Here is a 23569-nt window from a genome sequence, read left to right on the forward strand (position 1 = left end):
GACGGCCCCCCGTCAGCGATAGTCCTTTCCTGACGGGACTATCGCTGACGGCGTATCCTTGACGGGACGCCGTCAGCGATACTTATCGCTGACGGGAATTGGGGCATCGCTGACGGGAATGCCCGTCAGCGATACATGATTTTCCACTAGTGAGATGAGCGACTTACAGGACGCGCTTAATGCACAGAATTTAGAGAAGACCATCATGGGCCAAGAGAGACCACCTAAATATGAAGAGTCGGTATGGGAAAAGATAAATAGGAACGCTTGTGGGGTGATCAGGTCCTGTTTGGAATAGGAGTTGAAGTATGATGTGATTAGGGTGACGTCTGTAATGAAGATGTGGGAGATTCTCAACAATAAGTATCTGTCGAATAGTGTTGAGAACTGTTTGCACTTGCTACGAAGATTATTTAGATTTTAGATGTTCTGAGGCACCTCACTAGCGGCTCATGTGAACAACTACACCAAGTTATTGTCGGACTTAGTGAATGTTGATGAGAAGATATCAGATGAGTACAAGGTGATTATTTTGTTGGGCTTCTTACCAGATGAGGAGTATGATACTTTCATGCTCACTCTGTTGAATGAGAGATCTTCTATCAGCTATAGTAAAGTTACTAACGTTTTAACGAATTATGATTTAAGGAGGAATGATAAGGAGACTTTCCGCGCTAGCACTTCAGGAGAGGCATTGTCGACGAGAGGTAGAAGCCCATGTTAGACCCTAGAGGGGGGTGATTAGGGTCTTATGCTAATCTAATCCGATTAAATGCCAATTAAAATTAATTAACAAGTTATCCTAGCAAGTATGAAATATAACAAAATATATAAGCTAGGATAAGCAATATGAAGTAAGGGATATATCCTATATGATAAAAATGTATATGCAAGGATATGTAAACTAACACAAGGGGTAAACCATATGAACTAGATAGTGGATCATATAAATAAAGAGCTATGTACAATGGCGATGAGAAATATGAACACAAGTATAAATAAACGCCAAAGCACACTCAAACACAAGATATGATCACGGAGTTCGGACCTTCTGTCCTACGTCTCCGCTCCCCACTCCCGGGGAGAAATCCACTATCCCAACCGGGTTTTCTACGCTCACCCGAATAACGATTACACCTCACAATATCGGTTTTCAACGCTTACCGATCAACGTCACTCCTCACAATCGGTTTTCTAGTTCACCGAAAACTTCACAACACACTCGGTTTTCTAGCTCACCGAAAACCTTACACAACTCTCAATGTAACAAATATAAATTTATTCTCTACAATAGATGAGAACACAATGAAGCACAACTCTATGTTACAATCTCTCACAACCCTAATATACTATGTATGCAAATATAATAAGCTCAAGTGGGTGTGTGTAACAATGAGTAAATAAAATCAAATCAACTAAACTCAATTATAAAATCTAGCTTAAGAATAATGAAAATCAAACAAGTATATAAATGTAAAGCTAGAGTTTGAGTTTAGAAAACTTCTCAATTGATAACAAGATGGAGAGATGGAGATTGAAGCCCCAACAAGAAGATAATCTCCTCCACTTGAAGCCCCACCAAGATGGAGAGATGGAGATTGAAGCCCCAACATATGAGCGGTCGACCGGTGCGGTCGACCAAAATCTGATACTACAGTAAAACAGGTTTTAAAGCTGATTTTTAAGAATTTGGAAAATTGTTAAAAATAACAAATGAAGTCCAAAAATAATAAAAGTTTGGGAAATATATATAAACATGTAAATGAACATGTTACAAAAAGAATTTTCCAAATTACATTTCCCATTTGTGAAAAATCATTATTTTGCAAAATAGTTCAAAACACGAAAATGTAAACATGTGAATTTTGATATTTTGGCTAAACCATGTTTTGAAACTTTGCACAATGATTATATAGACTTAATAAAATATGTATATGATTATTGTTAAGTCTAAAAACTAAGAATATAGAATTTTCACAAAATTGCATATTCTATGCAATGTTTTCAAAAACACAATAGTAAATATAAAATATGTGATTTCATATTATAAACATGAAAACCCAAAACCATGCATGTATATGTATAACTATATATATACATAGAAAACAAAACTTATGTATATATATATAACTATATATATATACGAAGAAACCAATAAATGTGTGTGTATAGATATTGAGCTTAAAGTACTTAACACACATAATATAAAATCTAAACTAAAGTTACCCAAGCAATGATCTTGATCTTCAATTAAGCTTGACTTGGTACACTTGCGGATGAAGCTTGAACTTGATCTTTAACTTGAATTGCATGTTGCTTCACTCCACAATTCCGCCAACCTCCCATCATCAAAATAAGAAGGCCAACAATCTCCCCCTTTTTGATGATGACAAACAATTTACAAAAAGAAATATATGCATGAATACAAATGAATATATAAATTATAATTCACATGCATATAACCAAGGAAAATGTATACTCACAATATTTCTCCCCTTTTGACAACATCAAAAAAGGGGACAAAAGAATTAAGAGAGCGAAAGCTCCCCCTATCAATAAGCATAGGTGAGTATAAAAACAAACATAGAATAGGGAATAACTCCCCCTATCAAAATGCCATATAAAATATATGCAATAAAGATCATGGCAAACATATGTGAGCAAGTATAGAAGCTAAAAGCAACTCACATACAAAAGGATAATGAGAATACATATAAATATGTAAGTATGAAAAATCATATCAAAGAGTATAAAAGCCATGTATTAAAGTAGATTTATGAAATCAAAAGAAAAGGAACATGAGAATCATGCAAAATATTTTCAAATGAAAATCAACCAAATGAAATCATAAATCAAGATTTGAGTCCAAAACCAATGTTTGATCAATAAAGAAAAATTTTCTTTGTATAACTTGATCAAACTACTCATATAATACATTATAAGGCACGAATAGATAATCCATGAGTACAAACATATAAATATCATCATATAAGTAAAATATAATGAATTTAAAGCAATAAATCAAAACAAACTCTTTGACAAAAGAATTTTAAGAGAGGCAACAATATATCAAGCTCTTAAGCTTGTATCAACCCTTATAAACATTTTGGCACCCGGTGAACAATATTTGGGAATAAACACCCAATAAATCTGGAGGGTTACATAAATAAAAACCTCTCATCAAAACACAACAAATAATCATGAAAACAAAAGAATTGATAAAAAAATTTGTTTTCATATACAAAAATTTCAAAGTATAATTTTCAAAACCAAGAAAAGAAAAATAAAAACACTAAAATTCTTGGTTTAAATATCAAATTTGTTTTGGTACCCAAGTAATGTTGGTACCAAAAGGTTTAGGAACATGATTCCTATCATTTAAGCTCAAAGCCCTAGGGTTATGAACCCGTTTGGGCGCATGTGGTGCACTAACATGGTCAAAGTAATATTCTCTCAAATGACTCTTCTGATTACAATTTGTGCAATGAAAGAGATACATTTGTTTTTGTGGACCATTAGCTCGTGCACGGGAATCATTTGCATATAAAGATTTTTCTTTTAAATTATATCGCAAATGAGAAGCATCATTAAACAAAGGTGGTTTACTTGAGATATTTGGCAAGTTTGAATATTTTTTTCAAATCATAACAAAACTTTGCCAAATGGCCAAATCTACCAATAACATCACATTTAAAAACTTGTGGTCTACTAGAAATATTTGGCAAATAAGATTTCTTTTTCAAATCAAAACAATATTCGGCCAAATGATCAAAACGACCACAATGATCACACTTGAACACACTAGCATGCTTATGATGAACTTTGTGAGAATGAGCATGTGAATGTGTAAGTGTAAAAGATGAAGAAGCTACATGAGATGCACAAGGAGCATTAGAATTCTTACCGATCAACGTCACTCCTCACAATCGGTTTTCTAGTTCACCGAAAACTTCACAACACACTCGGTTTTCTAGCTCACCGAAAACCTTACACAACTCTCAATGTAACAAATATAAATTTGTTCTCTACAATAGATGAGAACACAATGAAGCACAACTCAATGTTATAATCTCTCACAACCCTAATATACTATGTATGCAAATACCATAAGCTCAAGTGGGTGTGTATAACAATGAGTAAATAAAATCAAATCAACTAAACTCAATTATAAAATCTAGCTTAAGAACAATGATAATCAAACAAGTATATAAATGTAAAGCTAGAGTTTGAGTTTAGAAAACTTCTCAATTGATAACAAGATGGAGAGATGAAGATTGAAGCCCCAACAAGAAGATAATCTCCTCCACTTGTGAAAACCAAAACAGCTTTAAACCAAACCCTTAAACAAGCTTAAAACAAGCTTAAACTCTTGTTAAAATCTTTTAAACCATTCTCTTGCTTACTTATAAAATCTGAGGTAAGGGGGTATATATATGAAACCCCAAAGGAAAGAGAAAGCCAAGAAAAAGACCAAAAAACCACTCTGCAACGGCTCTAAGAAAATAGCCGTTGAGATTGATCTGACACCACGGCGGTCGACCAAAAATATTCGCGGTCGACCGCGATTCAGATCCCAAACTCAGAAAACAGACAGAGACTGGTGCGGTCGACCGATGGAAATATCGAGCTCTCGGTCGACCGCACCGGTCGACCGACAAACTCTCTGCTGCCCACTGTCGACTGAACATATGAGCGGTCGACCGGTGCGGTCGACCGAAATCTGATACTACAGTAAAACAGGTTTTAAAGCTGATTTTTAAGACTTTGGAAAATTGTTAAAAATAACAAATGAAGTCCAAAAATAATAAAACTTTGGGAAATATATATAAACATGTAAATGAACATGTTACAAAAAGAATTTTCCAAATTGCATTTCCCATTTGTGAAAAATCATCATTTTGCAAAAATAGTCCAAAACACGAAAATGTAAACATGTGAATTTTGACATTTAGGCTAAACCATGTTTCGAAACTTTGCACAATGATTATATAGACTTAATAAAATATGTATATGATTATTGTTAAGTCCAAAAACTAAGAATACAGAATTTTCACAAAAATTACATATTTTATGTAATGTTTTCAAAAACACAATAGTAAATATGAAATATGTGATTTCATATTATAAACATGAAAACCCAAAACCATGCATGTATATAAATATATATGACTATATATATGCATAGAAACTAAAACTTATGTATATATATATATGACTATATATATATATATATATATATATATATATATATATATATATATATATATATATATATATATATATATATATATATATATATATATATATATATATATATATATATATATATATATATATATATATATATATATATATATATATATATATATATATATATATATATATACACGAAGAAACCAATAAATGTGTGTGTGTATATGATATTGAGCTTAGAGTATCTAACACACATAATATAAAATCTAAACTAGATTACCCAAGCTTGATCTTGATCTTCAATTAAGCTTGTCGATGATAGACCCACTTGTGCCCACACGAGATGCACCATCGAAGTACAGTCACCAGCCTTCTTCCTGCGAGGTTGCATTGACCTTGTGGGTTTTGTCTGGCATGTCCTCAAAAAGGTCAATCTTTGACTCGAGCGGGTCAATGACCATGAGATCGCAGATTGCTTGTCCTTTGACAAACTTCTGTGGCATGAAGTGGATATAGTATAGATATATCAAGAGTGCCCATCGTGCCAGGCGCTAGTTCAAGGACCCAAGCTGTGTCATGAAGACTCGGATCGGATTCATCCGGGAAATGACATGTATGGTTTGACCAACCAGGTAGTGTCGCATTTTCTAAATTGTGAATACTAAGGCTAGACATTCCTTTTCGACCATAGGGTATCGCCATTCAGCTCCTTGAAGGGTCCTACTCAGGTAATAGATGCCTTGCTTGTAGCTGGCATTGTCGTTTTGTGCTAAGTGAGTGTCAAGAGAATGCTCCATTTCTCTCACATAGATTAGGAAGGGTTTGCCTGAGACCGGGGCCGCCAAGATTGTGTTGACCTTCTTGTTTTAATGATGATTTACAAACAATATACATCTAATATTGTTTGTCTAGTGTTTGTGTTTTATATTTATTCTAGGCAAACAATATGTTGGAGGATGGATAGAATTGCGCATTCACGATCATGTCCAATGGAGGTTGGCGGAATTGTGGAGTGAAGCAAAGTACATTCAAAGTTAAAGATTCAAGTTCTAGTTTCATCCACAAGTGTACTAAGATAGAGCTTCGTTGAAGATCACAAGCTTGGGTAAATTTAGTTTTAGGTTTTATATTACAAGATCAAGCTTGGGTAATTTAGTTTAGGTTTTATATTATGTGTGTTAGTACTTTAAGCTCAATCATATACACACATACACGTTTTGGTTTTATATATATATAGTTATATATATATAGTTATATATATATACATATATGTTTTGGTTTAGCTACATAGATATGAAACAACAAACATAGCTTTTCACATTTTCATTTGTTTCATATTATATTGTGTTTAAGAATATATTGCATAGAATATGCATATTTATGAAAATATTGTATTTCTAGGTTATAGATTTCATAACAACATTTTATATCTTTTATCAAGTCTATACAATTATTTCATAAGGTTTCAAAATGTTGTTTAAGTCAAAATATCAATTTTTAGGTTTTCATATTTTTGAACATATTTGTAAAATGATGATATTTTACATTTGGGAGGTCCTTTTTAAAAAACAGTTTTTGTAGTATGTGTATTATCATGTCGACAATCATTTCCCAAAGTTTTATATTTTTTAGAATTTATTTGATATTTTTAAATAGGGTTTCAAAATTATCAAACTGCTTCTAAACCTGTTTTTCTCATATATCAGTTTGTGGTCGACCGTCACGGTCGACCGCCCTTGAGTCTAGAGACTCAGGATGGTTTTTGATAGCTCGCGATCGACCGTGGCGGTCGACCAGATGCAGTCCAGAGAGTTTCACGGTCGATCGCCACAGTCGACCGTCTGTTGTCCAGAGCCAAACCCTGGCCTTTTTGCTGCTCACGGTCGACCGCGAGTTTTCCACGGTCGATCGCCGAATTGTCATTTAGTCTCTAATGGCTAGTTCCAACTGAGATTGTCTGAGAGCTTTTTGGTCTTTTCTGTTGGGTTTTTGGCTGAGATTTTGGGAGGCTATATATACCCCCTTGCTCTCATCTTTCATGAATAACTAAGAGAATGTTTTAAAGAAGTTTTAAAGAAGTTTTAAGTTTGTTTAAAGGGTTTGTTTTGTGAAAACAATTTCACAAGAGCTTGAGGAAGATCATCTACATTGTTTGAGCATCCAACTCTTCTACCTCTCCCTCTTGATCTATTGAGAAGTTTTCTAATCTCTATTTCTAGCTTTGCATCTATTTGTTTGATTATCATTTTATTAAAGCTAGTTTTATATTGAGTTTAGTTGATTTGATTTCACTCATTGTTTACACACACCCACTTGAGGTTATTGTATTTGCATACATTGTATATTTGGGTTGGTGAGAGTTGTAATAATTGAGTGTGAGCTTTCATTGTGTTCTCATCCATATTAGAGAACAATCATTTATTGTAATTATGCTTATTGTGAGGATCACTTTGTAATACACTTGTACACTGAGAAAAGTGTGTGACGAGAGTTAGGGATCGTCCCAAGAGGAGTGGCGTCGGTTAACAAACCTAGGGAGAGGTTGTATCTGAGAACTTGAGGGAGACACGTCTAGTTCCAACACTTGAGAGTGTGTAGAGTGGGATTGCAAGAGTGTGTGAGTTGTCGAGTTTTCGATAAACTAGAAAACCGTATTGTGAGGTGTAAATGTTATTCTGGTAAGCATAAAAAACCCGATTGTGATAGTAGATTTCTCCCCGGGAGTGGGGAGCAGAGACGTAGGACGGAAGGTCCGAACTCCGTGATCATTTGGTTGTGTTTGAGTGTGCTTTAGCATTATTCTTATTTGTTCTCATTGCTCATATTGTCATTGTCTCATTATTTAGTTTGCCCACTATCTAGTTTCAAATTGTTTACCCTTGTGTTAGTTTCATATCCTTGCATATATATCTCATAGTATATCTCATTGCTAGGATATATTCTTTTGTTCATATTGCATATTCTTGCTCATAATTAGTTGTATATCTATCTTACAAGAATATATTTGTTAATAAATTTTAATTGGTATAAAATTGGATTAGATTAGCATAAGACCTTAATCACTCTCCTCTAGGGTCTAACATATCCCATATCTCGACCTCCGAGGTAGCTGTCTCTTGGCTCACACGAACGACATCACTGTTTCATAATTAATTAACGGCATCGTCGTTTCATATTTATTTAACGACATCGTCATTTCATATTTAGTTAACGACATCGTCATTTCAGGGCCGCCTTTCGGTCTCCGATTAACAGTATCGCCATTTAAGCCATCTCTCAGACTCAAATTAATGGCATCGCTGTTTTAAGACTATCTATCGGTCTCATATTAATGGCATCGCCGTTTCATATTTATTTAACGGAATCACTATTTCATATTTAATTAACAGCATTGCCATTTCATATTCAATTAACAGGATCGCTGTTTCAGGGCCGTCTTTTGGTCTCCAATTAATAAGATCGCCATTTAAACTGTCTCTCAGACTCAAATTAACGGCATCGCTATTTTAAGACCGGTTATCGGTCTCATATTAACAGCATCACCGTTTCAAGCAGTCTCTCGGCTCCAAATCAATTTGGAACATGGCAAGAATTGATGATGATAGGCTGGCCAAGCTTTGTGCCAAATGCAGCATAGACGACGAAGATGGCCCTGTTTTCTGTCAACTAAGGACCAAACAGATTCGCCTTCCCTTAACAATTGTCTCTTGGGAAAGGTTTTTGGTAGGAAGATTGCTAATAAAGATGGTCTTGAGCGTGTCCTTAGGAACGTATGGATTATAGATGCCCCCTTCCAGGTGGAACATTACAGTGGAAGGAATACTTTTTCTTTTCAGATTTGGTTCCGATACAGATAGGGAGAAAGTGCTTGATGGTGGGTCATGGTATTTTGAAAGGAACTTGCTCAATTTGATTGTTCCTCGTAGGGTCGGTGCCCCAACTTCTCTGGATTTCTCTTCAAAATTATTTTGGATAAATGTCAAGAATGTACTACTGACTGCTATGAACGAGAGGTGCGCCAGAGACTATGGCTCGCTCATAGGAAAACTTAAAGGTATTGATTTGTGGGATAACAAGATGTGACTGAGAATTCACGTGGATATTACTAAGCCTCTAAAAGAGGCATATGTGTTTGCTTTGAAAAGACTGGGGAGATTGAGAAGCTCTTCCTCACCTATGAGTGACTTCCTGACTTTTGCTTTTCATGTGACATTATTGGCCACAAAGCTGCTGAGTGTGACAAACGAAGTGTACAAGTCAATAGTATTTTTATCACATCCAAAAGCAGATATGGTTCTTAGCTTAGAGAACCCCCTCCATCTTTCAAGGCCTTTGAGACTCGATCTTCTGGAGCAACTGAAGCAGGTCGTGAGGGGCAGAAACAACCATCATCTCGGGTGGTCTGAGATGATACTCAGGATGATGATTCACGTGCTAGTGCTCCACTACAGATCATTTTAGTCACGGTGAGGTGTGAAACCCCTCTTGTACCCTTGCACTTGGATACCGGTGTTGGCTCTAATTTGCATAACATTACAGTTTCCACATCCACCTCCGGAAAGCATGCTATATCGACCTAGAAGAAGCTTGCTAGAGGGTCTAGGTAGCAGGGCTCTGAACAGAAAGAGAAAGGAGACAAACACAGGAAAGATTCTCTGAAGGATCATCCGAATGTATATGAGAAGAGGGCACGATTAGTGATTTCCAGTCCAGATTCTACTCTTGTTGAGACGCACCCTGGTAGCCAAGGGCGTCAGGAGCTATGAGTTACTTTTGTTGGAACGTTCAGGGACTGGAGAACCCTGAAACATTGACTACTTTTCACAGATTGATGCGGACTCATTTCCCAAGTCTAGTCTTTCTTTCAGAGACTATACTTTATGGTAGGTGGGCGCAAATAATAAGATCTCAGTTGGGTTTCCAGAATTGCTTTGTGGTGGATAGTAGAGGTAGAAGTGGTGGACTCATGTTACTATGGGCCGATGAAATGGATGTGACTATTTGTTCCTTTTCTCCAGGGCACATTTGTTAGCCTCTTTGTTTTGATGATGTTTAACAAACAATTTATCATTAATGTTGTTTGTCTAGTATTGGTGTATTTCTATTTATTGTAGATAAACAACATGTTAGAGGATGGATGGAATTGCGCATTCACGATAATATACAATAGAGGTTGGCGGAATAGTGGAGTGAAGCTATGTAAATCCAAGTAAAGATTCAAGTTTAAGCTTTATCCGCAAGTGTACCAAGTCAAGCTTATTGAAGATCAAGATCAAGCTTGGGTAATTTAGTTTAGGTGTTTATATTATGTGTGTTAAGTACTTTAAGCTCAATCATTTATACACACACATTTTATTGGTTTCTTTGTATATATATGTAGTTATATATATATATATACAACACAAGTTTTTGTTTTTATGTTTACAAATATGAAATTACATATTTCATATTTATTATTGTGTTTTGGTTTAGCTACATAGATATGAAACAACAAACAAAGTTTTTCACATTTTCATTTGTTTCATACTCTATTGTGTTTAAGAATATATTGCATAGAATATGCAATTTTGTAAAAATATTGTATTCTTAGTTTTTGGACTTAACTATAATCATATACATATTTCATTATATCTACAAAATCATTTTGTAAAGCTTCAAAACATAGATTAGCCGAAATGCCAAAATTCATGTGTTTACATTTTCATATTTTGAACTTATTTGCAAAATGATAATATTTTACAAATGGGAAGAGATTTTTGAAAACCAGTCTTTGTAGCATATTCATTATCATGTTTATAATTATTTCCCAAAGTTTTATATTTTTTAGAATTTATTTACTATTTTTAACAGAGCATTGAAACTCACTTTCAAAACCATGTCAGGCTGATAACCTGTTATCAGTCGACCGATCAGTCGACTGATGAAGTCAGTCGACTAATGAGTCGACTGAAGAAAGTGCCTAGAATGTTCATTTTGTTCTCTATTCTATTTTCGTCGACTGACCAGTCGACTGAAGTTTTTCAGTCGACTAAAAATATTTGGCAGTCGATTGATAAGCTCGTATTTGAATACGATGTTCAGCTTATCAGTCGACTGGCGCCGCCTGTCAGTCGACTGACAGCCTGTCAAATGGCTAGTTTTGTACATAATCTATTTCTTGGAATTTGGGAGATTGTTGTCGGATTTCTTTGGGTTTTGGCTGTTGTTTTCTCTTCCTATATAAACCCTCAAATCCCCCACTACTAGTGGTAACCATGAGAGTATTTTAAAACAAGTTTAAAAGAGTTTTATCAAGGGTTTAAGTTTCTTTAAAGTTTGTTAAAAAGCTTTTAAGCAATTGAGAGTTTGTCTTTGTGAAATCAATTCCACAAGAGCTTGAGGAAATCATCTATTGGTGTTTGAGCATCCAACTATTCTCCCTCGACCTCTTGATCTATTGAGAAGTTTTCTAAACTCTATTTCTAGCTCTTTTATATATTTAATTATCATTATTATTAAGCTAGAACTATATTGAGTTTAGTTTTGATTTATATCTCTTTGTTCACATACAACCTATTGAGCTTATTGTATTTACATTCATAGTATTATTTGTGGTGTGGGATTGTGACATTGAGTGTGAACCTATATTGAGTTCTCATCTATTGTAGAGAACAAATTTGTTGTATTTGTGCCTAATTGTGAGTGTGATCTCGTGGAGATCAATTGTGTGTTGTAGAATTTTCGGTTAGCTAGAAAATCGTATTGTGAGGTGTGAACGTTTTTCGAGTAAGCGTAGAAAACCCAGTGTGTTAGTTATGAGATTGTAAACGTTGATCGATGAGCGTTGAAAACCAATATTTTATGGTGTAAACGTTATTCGGATGAGCGTACAAAACCCGGTTGTGATAGTGGAGATCTTCTCGAGGTGAGGAGCGGAGACGTAGGTCGTAGGGACCGAACTCCGTGAACATATCGTGTGTTTGAGTTTGCATTGGCGCACTTATTTTTGTTCATCTTATTGTGCCTTTGTCTCTTTGTTTATATTCCTCACTATCTAGTTTAGATTATTTACCCTTGTGTTCTTTATGCAGGGAGATTGAGTCTATCATTATGAGATTCTGGTGGGGATCAACTTCTAGTGAGAGAAAGATTCACTAGGTTAGGTGGGATAAGGTGTGTCGTGTAAAGTCAGAGGGTGGTCTAGACTTTAGAGATCTACAGATGTTTAATCAGGCATTGGCAGCTAAGCAGGCATGGAGAATCATTCAGGACCCTTCTTCTCTAGCTAGTAGGGTTTTGAAGGGAAAGTGTTTCAAGGACTCAGACTTCCTTTCAGCTGGTGTCTGCCCTGGATGCTCTTATTTATGGCGGAACATTATATGGGGGAGAGAGCTCCTGGCTCGAGGTCTGAGATGGAGGATAGGTGATGGCCAGAGTGTCTCTATCAGTGCTGACCCATGGATCCTAATGCCCTTTTCTTTTAGGCTAATTACTTCTCCGATCGACCATTCCAGAAGGGTGGCTGAGCTGATCTCTGCTTCGGGTACTTGGAATCATAAGCTGATTGCTAGCTCCTTTTGGCAGGTAGATCAGGAGGACATTTTATTTATCCCACTGCCGCCTTCTCCTGTCCCTGACAGACTCATTTTGCATTATAAGGAGAAGGGGTGCTACACAATCAATAGTGGATACCGACTTCTTCGCCACACTATGCCTCATACTGTTTCCACCTTGGATTCTAGGGTAATGAAGTGGTTGTCCTTGATCTGGCATGCGGAGATCCCACCGAAGATTAGAGTATTCCTTTGGCCTATGTTCTATGATACTCTCCCCACCTTAGCTGGTTTATCTCATAGGGGGATCTCTATGCCCCCTAGTTGACGCATTTGCTCTGCTGCCTTTGAGACCGTCCTTCATATCTTCACCGTCTGCTCATTTGCTCGTTTAGTGTGGGAGTCTTTAGATCTTTAGGAAGTGATTAATGGTTTTCGAGGCACGTCTTGTGATGATTTCATTTTCCATCTCACCTCTGTTTGCCCTGGGGACTCTTTGGCTTTAGCTTTCACAACCATGTGGTTTATATGGGGGGGAAGGAATATGCATTCTCATGGTGGTGGTGTTAGAGAGGTCTCGGTCTTGGTGACTCGGATTCTCTGTTTTGTGGAGGAAGGGGATAGAGTTAGAGGTCTCTCCCGTGATATTGTCACATCTTTCAAATGACCTTCTGCTTGGTATCCCCCTACTCCTAGTTTGCTGAAGCTCAACACAGATGCTGTCGTTCCTCTGGAAGAAGATATTATTAGTTTGGAAGGTGTTATTTGGGATCACCATGGACATGTGATTTGTTGTTACTCTATGGGGATTAAGGGTCCTATGTTTGTGGATCATGCGGAGCTGTTAGCTGTCCTGGAAGGCATTCGCTTTGTTCGACGTATGAACTGGAGGATTTCATTGGTGGAAATTGACTCTCTAAAGGTTGTCTCCTTGGTGGACTCTCCTTCTCCTTTTGCTTCATTGGTTCCTATTGCAGATGAACTCCGCGCTGGTCTGACTATTACTAGCTGCTCTAAAGTTTCTTATGTAAGGTGCACTGGTAATGGTATTGCTCATTCCCTAACTAAGTCGGTTGATTGTTTGTTCTTTTATTTTTTTGTCTGTTTCTGTCCATTTATTTTTGAGACAGAGTGTTGTTGAGGACTTGACTGGTTAGGTTACCCTACCTGCCTTTAAAAAAACAACCAACAATGTGTTCTAGATTTGAAATTAGTTTCCTTTATTCGCTGAAAAGTAACCAGACAGCCCTAAAGCTAATACAAGTTGAATCTTGATTGATCACCTACCCAAAACTATATCCGAAACAACTCATTCTTTGCATCGTATGATTTAACTTTAGCAAACTTTGCTGCGATGAAATTAACTTGGTAATTAAATGTACAATCTATATAAATGCTATTTGTTAAGAGATTAATGAGTATTCTTATCATAGGAGGAGATTTCTCTCATTGTCGCCTATGTGTCACAATCTCCACAATCCTCATAAAGTAGACACAAATCACCACCAACTCACACACTTTCTCCTACTTTATGAGGATGGTGAGGAGTGCATCACATAGACATCAAGAAGGAAATCCTCTCCTATGACAAGGATACTCATTAATCTTATTTGTTAAACTACTATAGTGCTACTGAAAACATAGCGCATGATCATTTTAATTACTTAAATATGTAGGGATTAATGTTTAATTTTTAATCATAATTTATACTTTTTCAAGTGCTCTTTTTTGACGTGCATTGTTTGGACAAAGAGCATGAAAAATATAAAACAGACAACCTATTAGTTTATAAATATAAATATAAATACAAATAAATATGAATATATATACACACACTGCTACCACTACTGTCATTATTACTTTGTGACGAAAATAACATATCCCTTTTGTACTACTAAATGTGTCGATTTGGGTTTTTTTATTTACCTTCTCGTCTCTACATCAGTCTTATTAAATAATTTTTTTAGGGTCTGATTGTTTGACTAAAAAAGGGGGAAATCAAAGAAATGGAAAACTATTTCTAAGAAGAAATATTTTGGGAGTGTTTGGTTTGCTAAAAAAAGAAGGAAATTAAAAAAATGGAGATGAGATGAAATGAGTTCTCATCTTAGGGGGTGTTTGGTTCAATTTCTAGAAATTATAGGAAATGTTTTCCACCTAAAATATGATTTTCTTGTATTTCTTAAAAAAATTATAGGAAAAGTTTTGAGAAATCAAAAAATATCAATTTTCTTGTTTTTTTTACTTTGCTTGTTTGGTTCAAAACAAGAAAATAGCTCATCACTTTATAGAAAATAACAATATTTGGTAGGTTTTTAATTAAATATGGTATGTGTCAGATTTCTGGTGATTACTTTATAGAAAATAACAATATTTGGTAGGTTTTTAATTAAATATGGTATGTGTCAGATTTCTGGTGATTTCCTCTCATTTTGAGAGGAAATTGCTTTTTGTAAAATTTGGTAGGTTTTGATATTTTTTAGAAAATATTTCTGTAAATTTTTTGTTGAACCAAATACAATTTACAGAAATCTCTGGAAAACTTTTAATTATAAATTTATCATTATCAGATATTTTGAGAAAAATTTTCTCAAAAAGTGTGCAACCAAACAGCCCCTTATTATAGGATGATGTGAGTGATTTTTTAAGAAAACTTGTTTTGATGTTGTTTGGTTGGCGAAAAAAATAAGGAAATGAATTATAAGAAAATTATTTCTTATAATATGTTGTTTTCTTTTGTTTGGTTCATTCTTAAAAATAAGAAAATAGTTGAGATGAGATGAGTTGTCATTATATTATTAGATGATATGACCCACACTTAAGGAAATTATTTCCTAGCTTTTTGAGAGGAAATGTGTGGAAATAGAATATTAATGAGATGAGATGAGTTATCACCATCTTATTGGATGATGTGAGTGATTTGAAATGATGAGATGAGTTGAGTGATGTTGTGGATAAAAATAATATTTTATTAGATATGGTGGATGAGTTGTTAGATAAAAATAATATTTTATTAGATGTCGTTGATGTGGTGGATGAGTTGTTGGATAAAAATAATATTTTATTAGATATGATGAATGAGTTGTTAGATAAAAATAATATTTTATTAGATGTTATGAGTGAGTTTTAGGTATGAAAATGGATGAAATTGTACTTTTTGAGGTTTTTTGTTTTCATTTCTATTTCTTAGTTTTTTTAGGAAATAACCAAACAGGCCCTTTGAGAGAAAGAACAGAATAACTATGAAGAGGCTCCAGTCGCTGTCATGCCTTCAAAAAGGGTACAGATACAATTAAAGGAGCGCACTCCCAACCCTAGAGTATGCTGTATGCTCCTAAATTCTTCTTCTAGTTATGTAAAACATACTAAAACTAGTTTTATATGACGACTATATATACAACTCAAAAAGATACTAAAACTAGTCCCACTAAATTAATTAATTAATTATCTGATTAATCCAAAAAAAGGACAAATTTTTAAAAACAACCATTTTACAAAAATATTCCCCAAAACGACCTGTATTAACTTTAATTATCAAAACCGACCCAATTTCAACCGTGAGGCTAAAACTGGGTTGATTTTGGTAATTAGTGTTAAAACAAGTCGTTTTTTAAAAATAAGTTTCAAAAAGGGTGTGTTTTGAAAATTTGTCCAAAAAACCTATTATCATTTAGTCATCTTTGTCGAATTTCCATGCATTTCTTGTGCAACAAGATAGTTTACTTTTTGGATGAACCACAAAATATAGTAATTTTTAGGTGAACCACCATAATTTTTTTTAAGATTTCGTAAAACCATCATGATACTATGTACCATTAACAAAGTGCTACCAAGTCTCAATTTCTATTTATTTTTTCTGTTAATTAATATGTTGAATCCTTAAAACACCTTTGTGGTGAGAATAACCTATCTTTTATTGTATTTTTCTCGTTAAACAAAATATTTTACTTCCTCCAAAAGTTAGTTAACTCCCTTACAATTTTTTTAATTCCCTCCAAATTAATAATGCCTACTCAGCCTCCAAAAGTTAGTCACAATAGGCATTTATGTCATTTATACCCTTGTTTAACATAAAATGGATGGAAGTTATTATAACTTTGGTAATTCTTTGTTAATAGTGCATATTATCATGGTGGTTTTATGAAAATTAAAAATTTTGTGGTAGTTTTCTTTGAAAAAACCACTATATTTTATGGTGGATTCCTATACAAAAACCATGTTTTTGGGTTTCGGCATATTTATAAATTTACCCTTTAAATCTTGATATATGTAAAATTAACCCCAGTTATCTCACATTAAAGTTTCCTATGCCTCCCACTTGACAAATTTAGTTTTTAAACATAAAATATAACAAATCTATTGACAATGATTGGAAAACTTGACAATTCCCTATTTAAAAGCCAATATCGTTAAGTTTGAGAGGTGGGGAAAAACAAGCCAATGCTAAAGAATTGGTGGGTAATTTTGCAAATACCAGGATTTGGAGGTAAATTTGCAAATACGGAAGATAGGAGGGGTGTATAAATGCAAGGACCCCTCATTTTTTTTGAAGTTCTTTAGTTTAGGACTTGAATGGGCCTCGGCCCATCTGATTAACCACTGAAACCCTAAAACCCTACCCTTTATAAGCGCCAACGCGAGCTAGGGTTTCCTCCTCTGCCGTTTGCGTCCTTTCGCTAGAGAGAGAGAGAGAGAGAGAGAGAGAGGCAAAGCGAGACGACGAAGTAGGAGACGGCGTGGATCTAGATCAACAAAATGGTTCGTTTCCTCTCTTAATCTCACCTTCACTCTGTTGATTCTATTACTTCCCTTAATTTCTGGCAATTCTCTGAGATTTCCCCCCCATTTTTCATAAATTATTGTTTTATTTGTAACCCTAATCGCCAATGTCATTGTTTAAGGGTTTTATCTCATCAAGATCAAACATTGATCTGCATTTTGACCGGTAATGAGAGGGGGAGAGTCTATAACTTAGTTTGATTGCTTCGTTAATTTGAGATTGGTTAATATGGACATGTGCTTCGATTTTTAGTCATCAAGCAATTAACTTGTGAAGCATGGAGCCCAATTTATGCATTGGAACTGGAAATTTCTTGTGTTTGCAGTTTAACATGTGAATTAATCTATTCATCTCGTTTATCAAACAATTGTTATTTTAAGTTATATATCTTTGTAATCTGCAGAATATAAACTGTAAATGAAGCAGGGACTGTCTCGTTCTTTCACTGATCATTGTTTTATTCATAATTCGTAGTGCAGTATGATAACATGTGGTTCACACAATGTTTTCCAAGTTGTGGCTTAAATCTGAGTCTGTTATTTGAACTATTTGGAACAATTCTTGATGCAAAATCAATCAAGCCACTTTTGTCTGTTTGTCGGACTGCCTTTGTTGAGACCAGACAATTTTATATCATTCGGAAAATGGTATAAAAATCATATTAGCTTGTTGAACTGCATGCTTTCGAGATAGAAACCCTTGATGTTCTTTAGCAGTCTCCACCAGTATCTTACTTTTCATCTTTCAAGGTCTTTTGCTAATTAGTTTTTTTAGAGCTGATGTGTTTAGAATTGGCTGTTCTATCTGTTTCTCTTCCTTTTCTTCCAGCTTAGGCTCTACGCCTTGATTATTTGGTCTCTTAATATTACTTCTTAAATTTAGCAATAAAAACTTTAATCTACATTCATTGTATCATTATAATTGTTAGATTGCCCTTTTAACACACATTACTTAAATGCATTTATATTCAGTCATTTTTCCTTTTGAAAATCTATATTGGTGCACTTATTTCGATTATGTATGGTGGGTTTCTAAATTCGTATACACATGCACACACTCTCTCAGAGACTAGCATATCCAAAACAACATTTCTGACGGGAAAGTTAGCTTTGAACTCTGACAAATATGAAATCATTTCTGAATATGATGATGTTACTTTGCTTTTTTTTTAATGTTTTTGAGCCTTTTTTTTTCAGGCTAGAGGACTTAAGAAGCATCTCAAACGGCTAAATGCCCCAAAACACTGGATGCTCAACAAACTTGGTGGTGCTTTTGTAAGTGCAATATCAGTGATTTTACTCCTGAATACTCATTCTAATATTTCAACTATTTCATTCCTTATTTTGAATAAAACCTCTTTCATTGATTAATCAATAATTATCTCTAAATATAGGCCCCCAAACCATCATCTGGTCCGCACAAGGCCAGGGAGTGTTTGCCACTGATCCTCATTCTAAGGAACAAATTGAAGTATGCTCTCACCTACCGTGAAGTCATTGCCATTCTGATGCAAAGGCATGTTATGGTTGATGGAAAGGTCAGGACAGACCAGAAATATCCGGCTGGTTTCATGGGTACGTTTAACTGGTTAGCTTTTTCATATGCGGCAATTTTATGGAATTCTTTGAGAGTTTTGAAAGGAGTATCTACTCGTAATCATTTTATTTGGATTCTTGTCACTAAATTATATAGGTAACTCGTCTAACAATCTGAGTTTCTTATATATGTTTCTACAGATGTTGTGTCGATTCCTAAAACCAATGAAAACTTTAGGCTGTTATATGACACAAAGGGCCGCTTCCGGCTTCACTCCATCAAGGATGAGGAGGCAAAGGTCAAGCTGCGTACTTCTTTATTCTATTAATATTCTTTGTTTGCTTTGTATCATGAAGTAGTGGAAAACACAGACAGAAAACTTCAGTATCAGTTTAGAGAACATTGTTTTAGAGGGTGTTTGGGGATGCTTATTTTTTGGTCAAATTAGCTTTCAAGCTAGCTTTTTCTTCTCTATGCTGTTTGGTAAAGTAATAAATAAGTTAGCTTATAAGTGCCATTTTCAAAATCTGGTGTACCCGAGCTTTTAAAAAACTAGCTTATAAGCTCACTTATATAATTTAGGTTTGACAAAACAAATTTCAATCAGTGTTTTAAATATCGGCCGTCATGTCCGACATGGCGGCCGATATTGCGGATTCGGAGCCTAGCCGCCACGAAATTGTTGAATTTAATACGTATGGCGTTTTTGAGGTCATGTCGGGGACATGTCGGAAAATAGCGGATATATCGGGCGACATTTCGGCCATCAAATATCAGCCAAAATTCAGAAATATCTGTTTCACATTGACATGTTGAAATCATATGATTTGCAATATCTTTCACCTTCTATTTATGTAAAGTTTCACATTGTTTCCCATCCACTACCCATATGGGTGCTTGTTGTAGGTTTTAATTACTTGTTATTGCATGTGTTTTCATTATAATGGAAGGCTATAAGAACACATGAATTTATTTGTATTAGGTGCACATATACTTCGGTTTTACTAGTTTCTTGTTTGGAGAAATGACATATATAATAAAAATCCTGCAATTGTTAGTCGATGCAGTTAAGTAGTTTAGAATAGCAATTACGAGTTTAATTTTCAATTTCAGTAGAATTTTCTTTTTGTTCCTACTAGTATAATGCACGCGCTTTGTATGTGAACATTTTTTTTGTAATCTTTTTCTTTGAGTGTAAAATTATGAAGTGACTTTTATAATAACATAAATTCTTAAATTGAACAATTAATAAATCTTTACATTAATAAATAAAGTTGTGTATAAAGAATTGTATTAGTAATTTTTATATTCTGGATAATTATTATACTTTAATAAGAATTGTCTAAACATATGCAGTTAAGCTGTTCGTGTCTATTTGGTTTTCTATGCAAAAGCAAAAACTTGGTGGTTGCTTGTGAAAATGAAGACCTTCTCATATGTACTTTTTCATATGTTTAGACAATATAATTATCAAGTATGTGAATATTCCATTTATAATATTATATCAACCTATCCGATATGGCAATCCGATATTTTTTTCATGTCCCCCGATATATCCCCGATTTCCGCTATCCGACATGAATTTTGGCCGAGCAACATGAACCCGACATCCGATATTTAAAACCTTGATTTCAATTCTACTCAACCAATTTTTATAGTATTTTCATCATAAAAGCTAAAAGCAACTAAAAGCCAACATAACTTATAAGCTTAAAAAACAAGCCTTCCCAAACCGCCTCTTATTCATTTTTATAGAATCTTATTGGTAAAAAGTGGGTGTTTCATGCCACTAGATATAGGTTTGGGTAAAGTGAGTGCCCCTTTTCTAAATATAAAGCATGAAAGTTTTGAATCGTATAGCTGCAAGAAAGCAACGAAAATCTGTTTTGACTTATATGAGCGTGAGGTGTTTGCAATTGTGGATAAACATTTTTGATCTTATGGTGTGAAATTAAAATGCTATAACGGGCTATGGATGTATGGTTTTTTAGGCTATTGGTTGGTACAGCCTGATAGTAAAGGTTGGATGTAGGGATTTTCCAATTGGTGGGATTGTTGGAATACAGTTGCAAGGAAACCTGATTGGCTAGTCACACTATTCTGTCCTGTCATCTTGTTGGCCTGTGATTGTCTTTCAAATGAAAAAAGCTACTTAGGAAAAGTAACTAAAGCAACTTTTCAGAGGGAACATTTTTCTTTGATATCATGAACAGGAATAAAAAAATTACTAAGAAATTCGTAAATGGTGCATTTACATTGTACCCTTGAACCACATTTTTGGTGTGATTTCCTTTATAATTTGCTGAACCTTTCACATGATTTTGATACCATGCGATGAACTATAGAATTTCAGGTACGGCAAAAAACTGAAAACTAGTCATATTTTAATTTTATATGAGCCTCTTAAAGACGTGCATTTTTTAACAACATACAATTGTTGACTAAAGTCATCTTTAGGATGACATTTTTACTTTTTATCTTACTGCTATCTGTTTAGTATAATTCATTCAATTTGAATAAGTGATTTATTTGTCACCTAATTAGCTGGCTATAGCTGCCTGTACTGAAATGAGTATATCATGTGTTGAACTATAGAATTTCATGTACGGCAAAAAACTGAAAATTAGTCATATTTTAATTTTATATGAGCCTCTTACAATTGTTGACTAAAGTCATCTTTAGGATGACATTTTTACTTTTTATCTTACTGCTATCTGTTTAGTATAATTCATTCAATTTGAATAAGCGATTTATTTTTCACCTAATTAGCTGGCTATAGCTGCCTGTACTGAAATGAGAATATCCTCTGCTATCATCATTATGCTAAATAAGCTATGTATTACTTTTCTCATTATTGTTCCTCATCTGCAGTTCAAGCTTTGCAAGGTGCGATCTGTTCAATTCGGGCAGAAAGGCATTCCTTATCTCAACACATATGATGGTCGAACTATTCGCTACCCTGACCCACTCATCAGAGCAAACGACACAATAAAGCTCGACTTAGAGACGAACAAGATCGTCGACTTCATCAAGTTTGATGTCGGTAATGTCGTCATGGTGACTGGCGGGAGAAACACTGGGCGTGTTGGAGTCATCAAGAACAGGGAGAAGCATAAGGGTACATTTGAGACTATCCATGTCCAAGATGCCACTGGCCATGAGTTTGCTACTCGTCTTGGCAATGTGTTCACTATCGGCAAGGGGACCAAGCCTTGGGTTACTCTGCCTAAGGGCAAGGGTATCAAGCTCAGCATTATCGAGGAAGCTAGGAAGCGTGCCGCTGCTGAAGCTGCGGCTGCTAAAACCAGCGGTTGATTGAAGATTTTGTGTTCCAATATATTTTTTTGTTAGGGTTTTCATAGTACTCGAATTTGGAGAGAAGGCGTTTGAATTATTTGGCCTGTGTTTTGATCGTTGGATACCTTGTGTTTATTTCTTTTCTAGGTACATGTGGTAAAACTTGTTAATTTGCTGAAGTTTTCGTAAGAGCGCCTTCTTAGCGTTAAATTATTCAGGGTTCAAGCCACAGTGATCGCTGTTGATTCTGTGATGTGCGTTTTTTTGAATTTTTAAAGGGATTTACTTGGTTTCGTTGAGGTATTTATTCCTTGCTGTTTGGGTTGTGGAATTCATTTTCGTCTGCGCTGGGGCTTGTTTTGTATGCTGTTGCTTGTGTATCTTGCTATATTGGTGGCCAAGTGGAGTTTGTAGTTTTTCTTGTTACATCAATTGAAAGCAATTCTTTTGCAAACCTTGTGGTATATATATATGAAAGCCACAGCTCTTCTAGAAATTCTTATTACTAGTTTTAGGCTTGTGAGATGTACGGGTTTGTGTCAAAATATTATTGAAATTTTGAGCAGATTTACATAAAATTATCTACAAATAACTCTTGTAAAGTTAAAAGCCTATTTCACAATTTTTTGCTTTTAGACATGTGATATAAACAGAAGGAACCATAAGTATTTCCGATAAAAAATTCAGATCTCAAAAAGGTAGCCTAAAAATAAAAGGGAACCACAAGTGTTTCCGATAAAAAATTCAGATCTCAAAAAGCTAGCCTAAAAATAGGAAATAGTTTGAACAAGCAAAAATGAATTTTAGGATAAAAAATGACTAATTTTCATATATTGTTCTAGTTGACAAATAAACTCCAACTTCATCAACGAAAACATATCTTGTAATGGTTAAATCACAAGAGTTTGAAAAAAAAAATTTCCATGCATCCAAGTTTTGTATAAAATTAAACTACAAAAAACTATCGTTTAAAAAAAACTTATCTAGAGCTTTATTTTTCTATTAATAAATACAACCTACTTTATTCCTATCTTGCCTTCTCAAGTCTCAAGTCTCCAGTCTCCTACTTTGAGAACCACACACAGAAATTCAATAGCTTAGAAGAAATTTAAAAAATAATCAATTGCTAGATAATCATACAAAAAGTTAAGAATTTAAGCTCACATAATGGAGCAGGCCTGCAAGAGTCACCCAACAAAGTACTTAAATAGTGGGAAAGTGCCAAGTGGCG

At 34.7% G+C, this 23569-nt stretch overlaps 1 protein-coding gene across 1 annotated transcript; it reads left to right on the forward strand.

Moving 5' to 3' along the window:
* On the forward strand, nt 17360-22631 carry LOC109847706 (40S ribosomal protein S4-3). The gene is made up of 5 exons (XM_020416936.1): nt 17360-17483; nt 18702-18779; nt 18899-19079; nt 19242-19339; nt 21913-22631. The coding sequence occupies exons 1-5, from the start codon at nt 17481-17483 to the stop codon at nt 22354-22356; spliced, it is 804 nt and encodes a 267-aa protein (XP_020272525.1). The 5' UTR covers nt 17360-17480; the 3' UTR covers nt 22357-22631.

The sequence above is a fragment of the Asparagus officinalis genome, chromosome 7 (genome assembly GCF_001876935.1).
Source record: "Asparagus officinalis chromosome 7, Aspof.V1, whole genome shotgun sequence".
NCBI lineage: Eukaryota > Viridiplantae > Streptophyta > Magnoliopsida > Asparagales > Asparagaceae > Asparagus > Asparagus officinalis.

Excerpts from the sequence above, each read along its gene's own strand:
- LOC109847706 (XM_020416936.1), top strand. Across the intron at positions 19,080-19,241 it reads ATATCCGGCTGGTTTCATGG|ATGTTGTGTCGATTCCTAAA; the intron begins GTACGTTTAACT and ends ATGTTTCTACAG. Across the intron at positions 19,340-21,912 it reads TCAAGGATGAGGAGGCAAAG|TTCAAGCTTTGCAAGGTGCG; the intron begins GTCAAGCTGCGT and ends CCTCATCTGCAG.